We start from the raw sequence: 17,453 nt of genomic DNA on the forward strand, positions 1-17,453 counted from the left end.
GGTAGGGTTGGGCAGGGAAAGGGACCATACTGATACAAATACATACATATACAGCTAGCGGTTTGAAACATGCAAGTGTTTAAGCCATAGTTGGCAAAAGTGCCAGTACGGAGAGGAATATATCAGTCAATCGTCTAGCTCAATTTACGGGGGAAAAAAACATATATTCACGAAGGATAACAAGATGTGGGGGTTCAGAGACAAAGCTATTCAACTGACATTAGTGTGTGCCGATATAAGTTGTCCCGACCACTAATAGTGGTACCAACAAAGCAACAGTAGTATCACCTCCGATACTGTCAGATATCAGGAATGCTAGGTGAATGGAACAGTTAGACTTACTGTTAGTGTAACAGGCATCGACCACTAGTTTTTACCGCTGTGCTAGCACACGCGTATGTAGCAAATGGTAGATAACATCTCAGTGAATGATAGTTCGTCTGACAATAGATTACTAGCTATTTGATGCACACCATTCACTACCTGTGTCATGTATTTCCATTATTGGACCATTTTAGTGAACACTTCATTCAACTGTCCGCCATGAATGTGTTTGTTTGTTACACGTTCACTCCAATAGGGGCAGGCCACTCACTACATACAAGTGAAGTACCGTGGAAAATCCAGACAAAATACCCAATAATCATAGTGATCAAAAGTAAATTCCAACACCCCTTATTTTCTATTTTGAAATTCCCTTGGGGGATTTTTTGTGATTGACGGTACACTTTTTGATTTGTATCACGAATAGCATGATGTAGGAAAGCAAGGTCATCCAATGTAGTGTGTTGTGTGTCTCGGTTAGTTTGTGCTTTTCGAGATTTGGTGAAAGGTACTATTGAAGAGCCCCTGCCTCTTTACAGGTAAACAAAATCAAATTGTACATACAGTGAGCTTTCAGATTCTGTGTTTCAGGAGTGTAACCTAAACATATACGAAAATATTGGAAAAGGTCAATCGACGGCACTCATTAATATTCATGAGCTTATTTAAATATGAAAGAAAACAGATCAATAGCAGACATGGCACTTCTACAGTGATAAAAATCTGATTGTCTTTATTACAAAATAGAAATAATACGAATTAAAGTAACTGTACAAAAATAGCAGTTTTGATTCCAGATATAGTGTTAGTCCTTCACTATAAATTGGTTGAATGTCGTGAGGCTGATGGAAACAGTTTTGTTCTTCACATTGCTGGTATGCTGGTAATTATAGTAAGTTAACACAATTGTCTGTTATTTAGTTGTGGATGCAACAGAAAATGGCATATATTGTCACAATTTGTCATAAAGTTATATTTACGTACAATATAAATGACATGTACAAAAATCAGTCAATAATATTTAATACTTTTTAGCTGTAGCTATAGATGTGCCATAATCACTTCCAGTTTTCGATATATATGCTATTATTTCTCAACATGCTATTTTGTTAAGCCAGTTTCTGCTATTGTCGAAATGGCCTGAATTGATAGATGAATACACAATCACAGGATGACGTCATGATAGAGTCCCAGCCTTGCTGTCTCCATTCACTTTTATTTTGTTCCTTCACTGGATTACTTCATTATTCTGTTCAACAGCACGGAGTTTCCTGGCCTCTTCAGCTATGAAATATAAAAATAACCAAAAATATTTCAGTGAATGGGTCTCGAATTACTTTTCATTTTGGGAACTCAATATGCATAGTCTATTTGGTGTCATGTCACAAGACAATTATATTGAATTCCAAATACAGCTATTATACAATACAATTAACGCACATTACAGTTTTAATCAGTTAATTGTATGGATATAAAGCGATAAATTAAGTGTGAATTGAATAAACTCTAAAAACGACACTAATGTAAAAACATTGCCGAATGAATCTACAGTTAATATGTCACACTAATCGAAATGTTCAAAATCCCTTTCAGAGACTAATTATGCCAGTGTGCTATAAACTACGCAACTATATATCATTTCGTCGAAGTCACACCGTCCGACCCATTTACTTCGAACTGTTGCTAAAAATAGATATTTTTCCCCCATTAACAAAAGAAACGCTCGCCATAACGAGTCTTTAGAATTGACTGATTTATTAGTTGGAAAAATCTGCAGTTGGGAATAATACAGAGGGATAGATGTTCTATCTTTTAAGTTGTGTATAACGAGTCCAAAATATTTTTTTCTATAAAAATTCAACCTACAATTCCTAGCAGTAAACACGCAACAGAACTATGGAGAAAATGCACTAGGGCCAATACTAGTAATATAAGTGCATTGTTGCATGATACACGCTGGTGAGTCTGTTTGCAATGGCGGACCTGGCGTCTGTAAAGAACCCCGGGTAAGAACAAAGTGTTTTAATTCGAAAATTGATAAAATAATTGCGCATGTTATTAATCAATGTAAAAGCTTCTCACCCGACTAAATTATAGCGAATTGGTATTTGACTTCGCATGTCAGGTACCTAGCTCTGGATGTATATGCTACGCGGTTCGAGACTATACGAGGTTCGAGACGTTCGAACCTCGTAGCATATCCAGAGCTAGTCAGGTACCATGAAATAGAAGCCCGCCAACGCAACGTTGCAAGTCAAAACTATGAATAAGTAGAACCACATTGTATAGAAGCAAATTCAGGGTATCGGTGTTCAGCCTACTGAAACAGCCTCACAACTACTCAATCTCACACATAAAATGGTGGACTGTTATTTACCTTCGCGTATATCTTTCTCGACATCTGGATTGTTAATTAGCTTTGTCGCTCGCACTTCTGCTCGTCTGATTCCGGATCCCACTTCTGCGGCAGAGTCTGACAGCTTGTATGCTGCTGTTGTTTCTGTTTTCGCAGTGCTGTATTCTTCTTTGTCCGCCATTTTCATTCCTGCGACTAAGCTCGTGTACGATCTGTGTGCTACGTCGTCGAAGTTGATGTATCTTGTGCAGTCGTTTACAAAATAACAGCTACAGTTTTTAGGTGTTTTCAGAATGAAAATCATGGGAATTTCCAACATCGGTAATCTTCTACTCGACTGCGGCGACAGACACACGGTCATACAAGATCTGGCGGTAACTGGTTTTGACGATATCACGAGACACGTAAATTCCCCAAATTACTCTCGCTGGTGTTGACTCATTGATCCCAAATTAGGTGGGAATTTTGCAGAAATCTCGATCAATATTAAGCTTTCACAATGGTCTGTCATCGATTCTTAGTATTTCCAAAAGACAAAAATAAACGACGGGGAAAAACGTCTGACGCATATTTCTTTCGTCAATGTCTACATTGTTGCATAAATGTCGTCTGAAAATGAAGCCACGTCATCGTCACATTTTTAGCCATGACCAATCAAAATTGGACACCGAGTACTGGTGACTCGACCAAGAGAATATAGAAGGTAAACAACTCTATAATCTTTACCTTTGGTAGAAAATTTTCAGCAGGCGAAAATTTTAACATTGCCACAACACAGATGTGGTGTTGTAGTATAATTATCGAGACCGGTAGAATTTATATATATTATCTTTATCTTTATTGGCCTAGTAGTATCGTCAGTTTGCCTGATCAAACACACAATTCTCCCAACTTTGTAAAGTACATCCATCCGCTAAATTAAAAAAGTACGAAGAGAAAGTACTTAGAAAATAGTCAAATTTGTCAATTTGAAGCAATTCTTGACTTTTCCATATTATATTTGTTGCTTTCTCTTTACAACAAATAATTTGCTTTTACGTTGCTTTTAGAAAAAAAACAATGTGTTATATATAGTATGGTACACAGCATTGACGCATCGTCGAGGGATAACTTAGTGCAAGTTGAGGGGTGTTACTTTAGCCGTTCAGAATTTTGTGTATATGGTGTGCAATGTACAAGTTTTTCGGTGAAGAAGAGTGGACTCCCTAATTGACTAGCCAAGATTACAGCGTAAGAACATCAAGGTAAGTTTGGGCAACCAATTTGTGATATCTCTTGAGTATAAATGTTCGAAACTTTCCATATTTCGACCTAAACGCAAGTGAGTGTACTGCCGTGGTTTTCATCTTTATTTTTGCTTGGTTGTGGTTGTTACAGAAAAATGTCGGAACCAATTTTACGTAAGTAAAAATTGTATGTCATTATTTTCCAACGGATTGATCACACATAAAGTTGTGGAAAACACACAAAGCTGCAACTATTATTATATTTCCAATTCATGTATTCATTCAGCAGCCAACTAATATGTACATACTTCGCTACACAGGAGCCCCATACATTATCTCGGATCTTCCTACGCATTTGCCGGTACTACCAGGGAAGGAAGCTTTTCTCGAATGCCGATTTGGAGGTAGTCCCCCACTGAAAACTGAATGGACAAAGCCCGGAATAACACCAATAAATGACGACCATCATAATCCAAACCATAACACTACACGCATGAGAGTAGGGCAGGAAGGGTATTATCAGGTCTGCATTAGCAACCAGCTAGGTCGGCTTCGTAGCGAACAGTGCACTGTAACTGTCAAGGTGAGGACCGAATTCATCATGTTATTTCTCTATATAGTGTAGTTTTGTTTACTTTTAAAGACATGCTACAGCTACCTTCGTAAATTTCAAGTTTACTAGATTTGTTGATAGACAAGTCGGCATTCACTCACTGTCCAATTGACGTTTGAGTACTTTGATAATATCAATTAAATGTGGGCAAAATGCATTCCCTAAACAATTGCAAATTAGCGTTGTTCGAAAATGTTCTTAAACTTCAACGGCTGATGGGCCTTACAGATAGAACCCCGAGGAAAGTGGCAGTTTACCTTGGAAAAAGGCAAAGATTTATTGATACACCTCGCCAATATTTGATACCCATGTAGCGGTGTTTTCAAATACACCAACAAGACAAGCTACTATGATAGGAACCGCTATTAGTGGGAGATGTTTGATGTCTGGTCATCTTTTAAGTGTGCTTAGACAATGACTGACAGACATAATGACTATTTGGGCAAAATGATACTGATGATATTTGATGATAAACCCGGCCGCAGTCAAATGACAAGTTTTGTGTCCTAGTCATAGCTACGAGTAACGTCGACAACACATTTAAAGACAACCGATATAAATCGTATTTCTCATTTACAATTTATATTATTATTTAGTAATATTATTTTTAGCAATATATATTAAAATGCACAAGTATTTTCAGATACTATCATATATTCTTCTTATGACCGCATGTTCCAAATTCCCTTAAGGGTTCTATGCTTATATGGTACTTCGATTTAATATTTCAGTATCGTCCTAATTAATATTGATATAATATATGATTATAAATAAGGGAATATTGTGCTAAGTTCTTTGCATTTTAAATGTAAATTGTCTATGGAGAAACAATATTTTTGTTCTCATCTTCACTTTCAGAAATCTAATGACTGTGATGGCTGCCATTTGATGTAAAATGTGAAGAACGAAGAGATTGTAATTTCAATGCCTAGTCAAGCATTCCTAATGCCTTGAAATTGATATACATCATCATACTATGTTCTTGTACTTTGATGTGATTTCGATAAAAATTTATGTAGAATTTGAAATGTAACTAATTGTTTAGTCTTCGATTGGTGCAAACAAAAGTTATTTAATTTTAGAGGCATTGATTTTTGTCTTTCAGAAATGACCTACACATATTTGTACAAAAATAAGAATAGATATTTGCTTACTTCAGAAACACCACTTCTTTACTGGTGTCTGCTACAACTTCTTCCATTCTAAGTACTAAGAATACTAAATGGTTATTCTTACCAGTATGGTTTCTTCACATGAAGATCTTTTTTAGTCCATCACTCAAAACGATGAAGGTGCTCTTGGCACGTTTATCATATGGTGCACTCCTGTCGATTTGGCCTCAGCTGCAGTACCCATATCTACTGGAAATTGTCAAGACTTTACAAAAAATATGCATATACTTCTATTAGCTGAAACAAACCAAGTATAATGAAGAACAATATTTTTTTTGAAAAAAAATATATGACATATAGCACACAAAATGAAGATTGATTTGTGAGCAAGAAATATGAAAATTTGTCAAAACTTTCTGTTTTTGGTGATAATTGTAGGGCTTTGTTAATGTTACGAATGGTCTTGTTTTCATATTTTACTGATCATTGTAATGAAGATAATGGGTTTAATGTGTCACACTTTCAATGCTAAAAAGCAATAGGCCATCTAATTTTCCCATATCATTATATGGGCACTTTTCTATTTAATTATAACCTAAACATATACATTAATATTTCAATTGTTTGAAACTTGCCTACAGAGTATTATGTAAACCAGGTACGAGTAAACTTTTCCATTTCAAATATGACCATCTGGTTAAGAAGGAATACTTAACCAAGAAAAAGTTACAGGTCTGTCATCTTTATATATGTGGACATTGTCGTATGCAACAATTAAAGATATCCTCTGACTATAGATAATATTACATAAGAGTATGTTTAAATGCCTGTGCCATAAAACGTCACAAAAATCGTGTTGATATGAAATAACATGTATGATGAAATTGCATAGCTTGAGTCAAATCTAACATCTTCTAATTATCACATGTATTTCAATCATTTTGATTAGTATGAGTTCAATCAACTCAAATAGAGCATACTTATACAGATGAAAACTAATTTGAAAAAAATCTAATTTTGGAAAGATAAATCTTGTTATTTTCTTCCCTTTAACATATCAAGTAGTAAGCTGTAAGGATAATTGTGCCAAATAAAACCCTTCTACACTTTTAAAGATGTGTATACATTTGCTTGTCAGAACCTCTATTGGTCAACAAGTGTATTAATTGTCGAATTGTTTTCAGTAGGTAAGGGATTAGTGTCCATAAGGCACCTTGATTGTTACTTTCAACAATACATATTGTTATTTCTTTTTTTAGGTATCACTGGTGAGATTTTCCTTGTGTACCCACTCGCCCATCAATTAATGTTATTTCGCTGCCATTATATTAAACTTGGGTTGGAATCCTTGTCAAATTAAGGCATCATGTATTACCGAAACTTAGAAAGAAACAAACCAGTCTCAATGTGGTTACTTACCAAATGTCACAACATGTTTTCATTCACTTGTATAGGTATATCCATACAAAAATCAATACTACGCACTCTTCTACTACGTAACGTTTCTTGGTCTCCATCCTGAATTCGGCCATCATAAAAAGTGATTTGTGCAAATTAGTTCAGAAATGGTTGCAGCATATCATATTGATCATCTGAATGACTGGTACAAGCCTATCTGTCTGTCTGTCTATCTATCTATCTATCTATCTATCTATCTATCTATCTATCTATCTATCTATCTATCTATCTATCTATCTACCTACCTACCTACTTACTATCTACATATCTACCTAGTTATGTCTATCCATTCATCCACCTACCCACCCAACCAACCAACCACCTTGCCATCATCTATCCATCTATCCACCCCACCCCACCCCCCTTCATTCATTCATCCATCCATCTATTTATATCTTCATGGTCCACACACCCATGAAATAGTCTCAGGTCTCTAAAACTTACAACAATATGAAGTTTGTGGCTTTTCTCTTTTCTGCCATTGTTATTTGTTCATTTTTTTCGAGAAGATGTGTAATACAAAGAGTCTCACAGATCCATGGAAAGTTCACTAGAGACATTAATAATAGAGGTAGTCATACTCGTATACGTCTGTCAACATGATAATCTGATGGCGGTTTTAGAGTGTGCTACTACATACGATTTCGGCGACAACGTATTTCCCGACTTCCTATAAATAATTAGATGTGTCCCAAAGGCCACGGTCATCTCCGACAAGTTTTTCCCCCATATATATGTCACAAGAATGCATTTTAAGGGGCAGTAGAGGTTTAAAAGCTAGCCACTGAGTTTGACCTCGGAAAACCAAAGCTACAGAAGGTTTCGGATTAAGATTCACCGGATCGTTTGAATCGGATTCGAATCGCAAATCAAGTCAGGGTGACTAGAAACATATCTACAAATATAAGCTTATACTTCGACGGCAAAACATGTTGTCATGAATACTGTCACGCCGATATTAATTTATGCAAAACACTATTGTTTCTTTCTATGACTTTTGATAGCTTGCAATTGGTTGACTGGTTTAGGTTTAGATTTCGTTTTATAATGTCCGTCAATTATATCTCTACGTACGTACGTATGTATGTATGTATATGTATGTATGTATGTATGTATGTATGTATGTATGTATGTATGTATGTATGTATGTATGTATGTATGCATGCATGCATGCATACATGTATGTATGTATGTATGTATGTATGTATGTATGTATGTATGTATGTATGTAAGTATGTATGTATGTATTAAGAAGTGAACTATCTATTTTGGCAAGTGAATAATAACTGCCAGTATATTTAATTACCATGCTGCGTACATATCACCTTGCCTGATCTACATTTTAATCACCGACTTTGATGGTAATTGTTATATTCGGCACGACCTTTGCGGATCCAAATAACAATTACAATCTAAATATCACTTGAGGGCATTTGTTTACATGTGTTCGTTTGTTTGTAATGTTTTTCTCATGGAAAGGTTGAATTGTGGGTTGAAAGGTTAAAGTGTGTGTGCTTTGGACTGTACTGTATTCCATTATGTTTAGTCTCACTACTAGTGGATTTTGTATGGCTGTTTGTACCAACAAGAAAATTTTACGTGATGAATTGCGGGGCAGGTCTCTTTAGTAAGATATTTCCCAATAGATCTGGTATGGCGAAGATAATTACATTAGATTTTGGCGTGCGTTCTTGAAACGGTGATCACAAGTTCAGCATGTGTGGTTGGTTGTCAAATTTAGGTTACCCCATTATTCTGTGCTGCTGCTGTACCAAAAACGTTTGTTTACCTATCTACCGCGACCTAGCTGAGTAACAATTTGAATAATTTTCATTTACTAATTTTGTCCTCATCTTTTCAATTACTCATCATGAGTGACTATCACTGTTATCAGTGTGATCGGAATACAACAAAGTTCACTAATAATAAGCATGATTAATTGATGGCTAGCTTGATGACAGATTCACCCTATTAATTAGTTTATGTAATAAACAGAGATCTACAGAGAATGCACAGTGTGTGAAATGTCGAGAACTTATTGATACATGACCGAGTTCGATATGAAATGACAAACACTTGCTTGATCCAAATGAAATTACATTTAAAAAAACACGAGTAAATGTGAATATGAAATATCGTGTCTCCTTTTCTTTGTGAGGGCTATCATCAAATAAACAACCATTTACTCGTGTCCTTATAACACAGATGCTTCAATTTTAAAACTTAAACCCAGGGCTATAAAAAGTAGACCAAGTATTGCTAAGTGTCCTTGTCTTTGAAAGAATGCATGATAAACGAAGGGTTGTATCAACAAAACATTGAGGGCGCAGCATTGATTGTGCGCCTTCAATTCAATGACAAATTGTACTTCGGTGTAATGTGCTGTATTGTTTACTGTCTTACATACAAGAACTCATTAAAACACGTGTTTGTGTGTGTCATGCTGTGTCCTACTTATATCTTGCCTTTATCCTTGTTAAATAATATTAATTCGAAACGTCGGATTGCATTTATTTATCGGGACTGTTCCACTCGTTCCTTGTGCGCTTCTATGTATGGATGGACGTACATATGTATGTATGTATGTATGTATGTATGTATGTATGTATGTATGTATGTATGTATGTATTTATGTATGTATGTATGTATGTATGTGCGTGTGTGTGTGTGTGTGTATGCATGCATGCATGCATGTATGTATGAGTGTGTGTGTGTATGTATGTATGTATGTATGTATGTATGTATGTATGTATGTATGTATGTATGTATGTATGTGTATACATGCATACATGTAATGTGTGTGTGTGCATGTATGTACGAAGGGAACATTGATTGCATGTGTTGTGAGATTATCTAAATTGTTTATTTTACACAGAATTATATATGTGCTTTGTAGTGATATCAGAAGATGTTTGTAAATAACAACCAATTAAGACATTACAGATGAATAATATCAATTCATTTCAGTTTTAATGACAAAATACGTGCAGGCTGTATGACTCAAAGAAATGAAAATATAAATTATTTAAAAACCACAGTTATCAAAATATTAAGCTGTGCGTCACAATATTTAGAGCATATGCTCAAATATATACAACATTTGAAGTACACCAACATCTCCTATTATGTTCCATTGTTATAACTATTCATCCACAGTACATGACATGTTACATTATCTTATTGAAATCATCACAATAATAGCATCATGTACAAGCAAAGTTTGTATCTGTTCTTCTGTTATTTGGGTTGCTTATGATGTGATGCGGGTATCCGTTTTTCCTTACTTACTTGTGTTTAACATTTATGCAGAAATGGCAGATTTATCTTTAGTCATGCTGTACATATTCGGTGTTCTGATATGATGATATATTATAGTACTGGAGTAAACATGTATGACACTACGTTGGATTTCTCAGTAATACACTGTCAACTCCAAATTGATGAATATGCCGTATGCTGATGTATTTAAAAACATGAATAGAGCGAACGCCGTTTCCCTGGTTTAGGTTGTTCTTATATTAATGGCCCATGTCGGATTAGGATTGACAATTAAACATGAAATACAGTTGTTTGGCAGAACTTTAGAAAAAGTGGACCCAGAAATTGAACAAAAGAGTAATCTATGTGACTCCACTAGTATGATAAGACAACGCTAATGCGATGATCCTGGGATTGAAATGTATCCCCCTATTCCACCGACTGTAGACAACAAACTCCAGAAAAGAGACAGACTGTCTGCATGTCATCACACACAAATGCAGATATTTGATGAGAATAAATACACTAATCAGTTGTTTAGAAGATGACCAATATCAGAACTTGTGATATTGTTTAATTGGAGATAAGGTGTGTTAGACACTTTGATACTCCAAAGCGTCCAATCGTCTAAGAATACTGTAAATATGTAAAGGAGATTCGCAATGGTTGGAAACAAATGTTGCCTAACAAACGTGAAATTCTCAATGAGAGGTACTATGGTTAACTAATGTAGACTAGCACACAACACTCTAAATGCGAGGTGTAATGGTTAACAAATGTATATATTGAAAGGGGACAAAAAAACGATTGCATTTGTGGTGCTTACCTGACTTCCTAGGTTGAAATGCAGATATATGTATTTCTTATTGACATAAGTAACAACTTGATAAAGAAATGATTTTGAAGGTAGATGAGGTATAACAGGAGGTATTACAATTAAAATCACGAATCATGTAACAAAAAGATGTCTGACTCTACAAGAATTCACTGACTGAAAAACAATTCTTGCAGTCTCATTCCATTGTATGACTCAACAATTATCTTACTAATATTGCTACATTTGATCGTCTTGCTCGATAAGCATATCTGTAGCACTTTTGGTAAGATTTTTGTTCAGCCAGACGATAAAATGTAGCAGTGTTAGCAAGATTTTTGAGCCAGAAATAAAATGTAGCAGTGTTAGCAAGATGTCTGTTGAGTCAGACGATAGAATGTAGCAGTGTTAGCAAGATTTTTGAGCCAGAAATAAAATGTAGCAGTGTTAGCAAGATGTCTGTTGAGTCAGACGATAAAATGTAGCAGTGTTAGTAAGGTTTCTGTCTAGTCATGTCAGACAACGTTTTGTTTCTGGTTTCGTGATGTGTGTGCAAAAATGTAAGAACCTTGCAACAGGAGAAACATCATTGTTTGTGTCGGCATCTAAAAAACTGTTAAATATCCTTTTAAAAGAGAAGTTAGAAAGCATATTATTTTAGATACATGAATTATAAATAACTCCAATATATTCGAGCTACCTAAGTGCATTATGCTGTAAACTCTTACTTCAAATCATTGGACGGTACAGACTAAGGTTTTAGTAGTTTTTATGGTCATGTGGTTATGAGCTTGGTGGTATTAACCTGACGAAGGATACGCCTACTCTCCTGCAAATACAATATAAATAGTTTGTATCATATCTCTCACGTGTGAATGAATATAATATGTCCATACCAAAACAAAACTAAATTCTTGATGAGTTTAACCTCATCGGACAACCAAACAATTTGGTAATCTCAGGTTTAACGAATGTACCTTGAACCAAATAACAGATCTTATAGCAAAGAGGATTTTTTCAGAATTAATTATTTTTCTAGAAATAGATCAAGATGTTCTACAATATTTCAGTAGCACAATGGGAAATGTAGTGTAAATCGATATCTTGAGGGTAGACGGTAAAACCTAATACATTTGCGAAAGCTAATCTATACCATACTATATCAATGCTTAAGCTTGTGTTGGTCAATTTAACCCAAAGTCGGATATATGGCAATGAAAACAAACATGTTTTTGTATGTTCAAATTAGCGACAGGAAAGTCAAAGCTGCATATGTCTGAATGGGATTTCGCCAACGTGAAATTTCAACCTTGACAAATAGTTTTACCCTCCTCATAAACTTCAAGTATTCTTAAGAATCCATTTTTACTATATGAAAGAGAGTCAACAAGGAACAAGACAACTCATATTATCGCCTGAAGCCTTGATTACATCTAATCAAAGTGCAACTATCCTGTTTCATTACATCAGCAATCAAGCCTTTCATAAATTACTTTGATTCAATTTATAAATCAGCAATTCAACCTGTATATCATAAATCTGATAGTCTCAACTATATTCTCAAAGGGCAAATGTGAGACTAAATATACAGCGTTCTAAGTTCATGCCCGACAGAATAATGCGAGTAACATGATATAAAATTTAGCCTATTATCCTCCTTCCATCAACCATCAACACCGATTCCTCGATGTCTGACTTGCCCTAAACTCTTCTATAATAGTCGTAAGTAAACTAAAGCTTTGTTTACAGCACCATTCATACACGCACCGTCAAGAGGTAATATGGAAGAAAAATCAGCACTGGTTTGCAAGAATGTGCTCTAACTAGTCAAGATCGTTTAAACAATCAACTTCATTCATAATTTAGACTTGCTCCCCAATAAATGATGTGCTTTAATATTTCAATACGTGACATATCATTACCATAATAAAGTTTGTCATTTTTCAAGCAAAAATCATACAAATGATTATGTGTGCGTTGCAGCTCGTTAAATTCATGATTATCAAGAATTTCTTGGCGAGCTATCCTTTATAACATTTTAATGTCTGCATAAGCATTAGTCATTTAAAGGTGTATTATGCCATTTATGAATGGTGCTGCCATACAACATTCCAGTTATTACAAATGTCTTAGCATGTGTTTACAGTACGAGTTGCATAACACTTCCACAAACTCTAATTGAACTTTACACACATTTAGTTGTAGGCTTCAAGCTTACCGTCCGAAATACTCTCAAACTGGTAACTGCAGTAGTAGGCATAAATATGCATGACAACTTATTAGTGTCTGACACTCAAAGATCATGTGGTTTCCTGACATTTCGCATAATAGATGCGGACAGCTATAATTAACAAAAACGGACGCTTAGTACTATAGTAGTACATGTATTAGCTTTTATGAGTCAAAACTGGGCAGGTGTCAAGTGCTTTGCACCAATGACTCCAGTACTACGTACATGTGCATCAAGGAGGCCTAACTCAATAATTAAAAAAAACCTAAAACCTACAGGTACCTTTCATGATCATCATAATATTTGGCTCTTTCTTTCATCTTTAAGACTGAACCTCTTAACAGTTTCATAGCATAAAAACACGATGACAGACCCTTGTGTATTGGCTAAAGTCCGAGCTACAAGGCCCCTGGTAAATCCACGTAAACCCTGTGATTCATATATGTCTTTAAATGCAGCTCGAATGGTAACACTCTGGTGCAGTTGAAGACGTACTCTCACGATATCTAGGGGATGCGACAGAGGGGCAGAACACAACGCCGCTAACGGTCCAGCACAGGCTTGAATTGCGAACAACGGTACATCAGATGGGGCGTAGCTCATCAGAGTACTCGTATATAGGCTGTACAACCCCCACAATAGCACACTATTTGGTACAAACGTCAGAATCGAGGCAAGGAATCCTTTATAGAAAGCAGGTAAACCGCCGCGATTATGATGGATATCTTGACACAGCTTGGGCAATGTTTTGGCCTCTTCGATCCATGGGCTCTCCGTGAGATGAGCGGCTGTGCGATTTACCATCATGTACTGTGAAATAACGTCTATCGGAACACCTATGAGTTGACACGTAAACGCAGCAACACCGCCTGATATCGCAGACAATGTAAAATCACTGAGGTTATGTCGAGAGCGATCCACAATCTTCCTCGTGTATGTGTACGTGGTTATGTAAAGCAGTGTTGTCCCAACATGTAAACACTGAACGGAGAACCCTTTGTAAATAGCAGGGAATCCCTCGTATTTAATTACTTTGAAAAAACAATCGACGGTTCCATTGTAAAGTGACAAACTGTACTTGTCCATGAGTCTTGTTTTAATCAGGTTGTACGGATGAGTAGTAGCCCGTATTCCCAGTTGCAGCAGTCCATAAAAAGGTACGAACCTTCGCTTGTTCATGTCATCCCATTCGATTATTTTCCGTTTTAGTTTCAAAGAATTCAACGCCATGACTAGTCTGCACATTCACAATCAGACACAGTGATTAATTTAGTCACATACCACACTCCGAACCATTATCGATTACACAGCTCAGGTTATCAGTATCACTTGGAACAATCTTCACCGGCAGCGCCATATTTACGCATGCGCTTTGGGGATGACCTTCATCTCTGTCAAATCAAAGTCATCAAAGGTCACAGAGGTCATCTGAGGTATTTAAAATGTGGGTCATTGAACTTTTGCATCGTGTACACGAAAGGCTCAATTTGTAGAAAAGGAATATTTTAGAGAATGAACATGTTCTGCTGGTATAGAAAACAATAGTATACTTTTTGCTTGTTATAATTTTACATCAACAAAAATTAAAGCAACCACTATTGTAAGACTGTATGTATCTGTATCTATAACTGTATCTGTACCTGTATCTACCTGTATCTGTATCTGTGTCTGTGTCTTTCTGTATCTGTACCTTTATCTATTCTAAGACTGCTAAAATTATACGTGTGTATCTGTTGCCTTTCCAAATCGTGACATCGTTTGAGTAGACCGTAAAACATTCGCCGTTGTTGGCGCTCCTCACTATTAACCTTTACTTTGTAACGATTGCGCCGGGGTAACCTTTGATTGTAATCGTTACAGCTAAAATGATGTTGGTTTGGTGTTTCACTCCTGTAAAGTGACATTTTTTTACACAACGTCTAATGCAAAAGAAACAAGTACATGAGGTACTGCACACAGTGAGGATGTAGAAGTAGTCAAGTTGATATGTTGATTATCACCGGTTAGAAAATAAACAAATGAAGCCATTAAAATCATCAAGTCCATGTAATGTTTTCATTAGAAGCCTGTCTTTACTGCACTGTGAAAGAATAGCAATGCTTATCACTCCTCAACGTGATTGGGCAAAGGATCCTGCCGTGTTTGTTGTGTCTCTGTTATTGTTAGTCTAGAGTTGAAATATGTCTATCTTTGTACATGTGTCAAAAAAAAGTAATGTCCCATGAGCGAAACACAAGCAAGGCAACATCATTTTAGCTGTAAGTGACCATATGGAAAAAACTAATGGATGGATGTCTAAAACTAGGAAAAAACACGATAGGGATTATATCGATCACTTTTGCACCCCTAAATTTAAAAAGAATTTTCTAAACACTATGACAGTTTGACATTTTGTCTCATTGTGACAGACGAATATCACAGAAATCGTCGCGCTAATTTAAAGTATATTGACTGTGTTTGCTGAATCAAGAGCAAATAGACTGTATATTTAAAGAGAAAGAGAAGTAACGCCAGGCACAAGTCATGAGGACACTTAGATTGTAATTTAGTACGCCATGTTATATAAGAAACCTCGTTCAATTTTATGTTTGTCCCATGACCACTGCGCTAGCTGTATCTCAGTGAATCTAGCAATACAAATATCGCCCTCTATGACCAGATCAGAAAAAAAGTCACAACGTTCCTTGTTGGGATGGCAAAATTATAAGTGCGAGCATATCTATGTGACTCGAGAAACTATCGTTTGTCGTGAAATTCGCGACCTCTGATAAATCAAATGATTCAAGTTCATGGTATCGTAACGGTTTTTTTTTACCATTTTTAAGGCATCCAGACTGTTACAAGTTTTAATACTAATTGAAAATATCACTGGCATGTATACACAGACACATACACACGCACGCACGCACGCACGCACGCACAAATAACCTTCGATGTATCCTAAGCGATTGACGTATTTTGTAACCTTCACCTGGCAAGACGTCAACGTCGTGTTTTTACCAATTTGTTGAGTACTGACCAGATGACGTCACACAATTGCAAGGTTTCACTTTGTGTCAAACCCACACGAGAGGATATAAATCAAAACATTACATTAATCTAAAGGAATGAGTTTCAACAGCTTTTATTGATGAGATAATTGATGACACCCACCCTGGTTTACTTTGTTTACTTTGTTCTTATCATCCATATAAATCATGAGCATATTTCGTGTTAAAATCAAAGCCAGCGTCTATATCCTTGTTTTGTTTCTTTTTATGGCATTTTAGCGATACAATAAACATATTTATGATATTTTAAGAACCCCATAACCCCCCCCCCCCACCACCACCACCACACACACACACACACACATACATACACACCCAACCCCCATACCCCTACCTACGAGCTATCATCACATGAATATGGACGTTTCACTATGTATCGGCAGTTTATAACAATACAGTGTCTGGCTCTCTATAAAATGATATAGGCACACATACAACTGTAACACTGCTATGCAACTAATCTTTAAGTATTGCCAGCTGTTCATTTTGTATATGCACACAGCATCACTGCCGTGAGGATTATGCCCATTTATGTCAAAAACTTTATTATACGTTTATAATGCGTCCGAAAACAATGGCTGACCGTTTTGCACGACCGAAAATGGTTTTACTTATTGGGGTTATTCTTGTCGTGTACACCATACGGTACATACATTATGGAGTTCCAGACTCGAGGAGGAAAATTAATTCGACGATATATTCGTTCAGCAAGTCATCAACAGGAGCTACTGTCGAAAGTGTTAGCCTGACAGAAAGGATGGTTAGTGACGAATTAGAAGAGAAAGGTGTTTCCACACGAGGACAGGAAAGCTCGGCTGGGGAAAGAACGCTCATCAAGGTCCCGGATCAATCAAACCCAGGTGCCGTAAACGGTGAAAAAATTTCAAATATTGCTGATGAAAACGATAGCTTAAACCAGATAATTAGCTTTTCGAAGAAAATTTCCAAAAAATACGGATATGTTATATTGCAATTTTTGAATCGAGGCTACGTCGTAATAACACAGAATTGG

At 36.1% G+C, this 17,453-nt stretch overlaps 4 protein-coding genes across 7 annotated transcripts in view; 2 read left to right on the forward strand and 2 right to left on the reverse strand.

The window, feature by feature from the left end:
- Positions 1–1,038: 1,038 nt before the first annotated feature.
- On the reverse strand, positions 1,039–3,292 carry LOC144442184 (uncharacterized). Its single transcript, XM_078131455.1, has 2 exons — positions 2,702–3,292; positions 1,039–1,608 (listed from the first exon to the last, which is right to left on the reverse strand). The coding sequence occupies exons 1-2, from the start codon at positions 3,039–3,041 to the stop codon at positions 1,553–1,555; spliced, it is 396 nt and encodes a 131-aa protein (XP_077987581.1). The 5' UTR covers positions 3,042–3,292; the 3' UTR covers positions 1,039–1,552.
- On the forward strand, positions 3,075–6,853 carry LOC144442185 (uncharacterized). 4 transcript variants are annotated; one of them, XR_013481609.1, is made up of 4 exons: positions 3,075–3,489; positions 3,730–3,924; positions 4,227–4,489; positions 5,378–6,853. XR_013481609.1 is itself a non-coding variant. In XM_078131456.1 (3 exons), exons 1-3 carry the CDS (start codon positions 4,062–4,064, stop codon positions 5,411–5,413), a joined length of 318 nt encoding a protein of 105 aa, XP_077987582.1. In that variant the 5' UTR covers positions 3,954–4,061; the 3' UTR covers positions 5,414–6,852. The 4 variants fall into 4 exon arrangements, 1 of the variants encoding a protein (XP_077987582.1); XR_013481610.1 differs by having other exon boundaries at positions 3,075–3,383; XR_013481608.1 differs by lacking the exon at positions 3,075–3,489 and having other exon boundaries at positions 3,660–3,924.
- A 6,832-nt stretch (positions 6,854–13,685) lies between these two features.
- On the reverse strand, positions 13,686–14,621 carry LOC144442020 (solute carrier family 25 member 44-like). Its single transcript, XM_078131291.1, has one exon. The coding sequence runs from the start codon at positions 14,619–14,621 to the stop codon at positions 13,686–13,688; it is 936 nt and encodes a 311-aa protein (XP_077987417.1).
- Positions 14,622–17,198: 2,577 nt separating this feature from the next.
- The window catches only part of LOC144442021 (uncharacterized), a 966-nt gene continuing 711 nt past the window's right edge, over positions 17,199–17,453 (forward strand). The window contains exon 1 of the mRNA XM_078131293.1: positions 17,199–17,453. This exon is cut by the window's right edge and continues 711 nt beyond it. Coding sequence (XP_077987419.1) covers positions 17,199–17,453 — 255 coding nt within the window.

Source organism: Glandiceps talaboti, chromosome 11 (genome assembly GCF_964340395.1).
Source record: "Glandiceps talaboti chromosome 11, keGlaTala1.1, whole genome shotgun sequence".
NCBI classification, from domain to species: domain Eukaryota; kingdom Metazoa; phylum Hemichordata; class Enteropneusta; family Spengelidae; genus Glandiceps; species Glandiceps talaboti.

Excerpts from the sequence above, each read along its gene's own strand:
- LOC144442184 (XM_078131455.1), bottom strand. The coding sequence starts at position 3,041 with ATGACCGTGTGTCTGTCGCCGCAGTCGAGTAGAAGATTACCGATGTTG. Across the intron at positions 1,609-2,701 it reads CGAGAAAGATATACGCGAAG|CTGAAGAGGCCAGGAAACTC; the intron begins GTAAATAACAGT and ends TATATTTCATAG.
- LOC144442185 (XM_078131456.1), top strand. Across the intron at positions 4,490-5,377 it reads AGTGCACTGTAACTGTCAAG|AAATCTAATGACTGTGATGG; the intron begins GTGAGGACCGAA and ends CTTCACTTTCAG.
- LOC144442020 (XM_078131291.1), bottom strand. The coding sequence starts at position 14,621 with ATGGCGTTGAATTCTTTGAAACTAAAACGGAAAATAATCGAATGGGAT.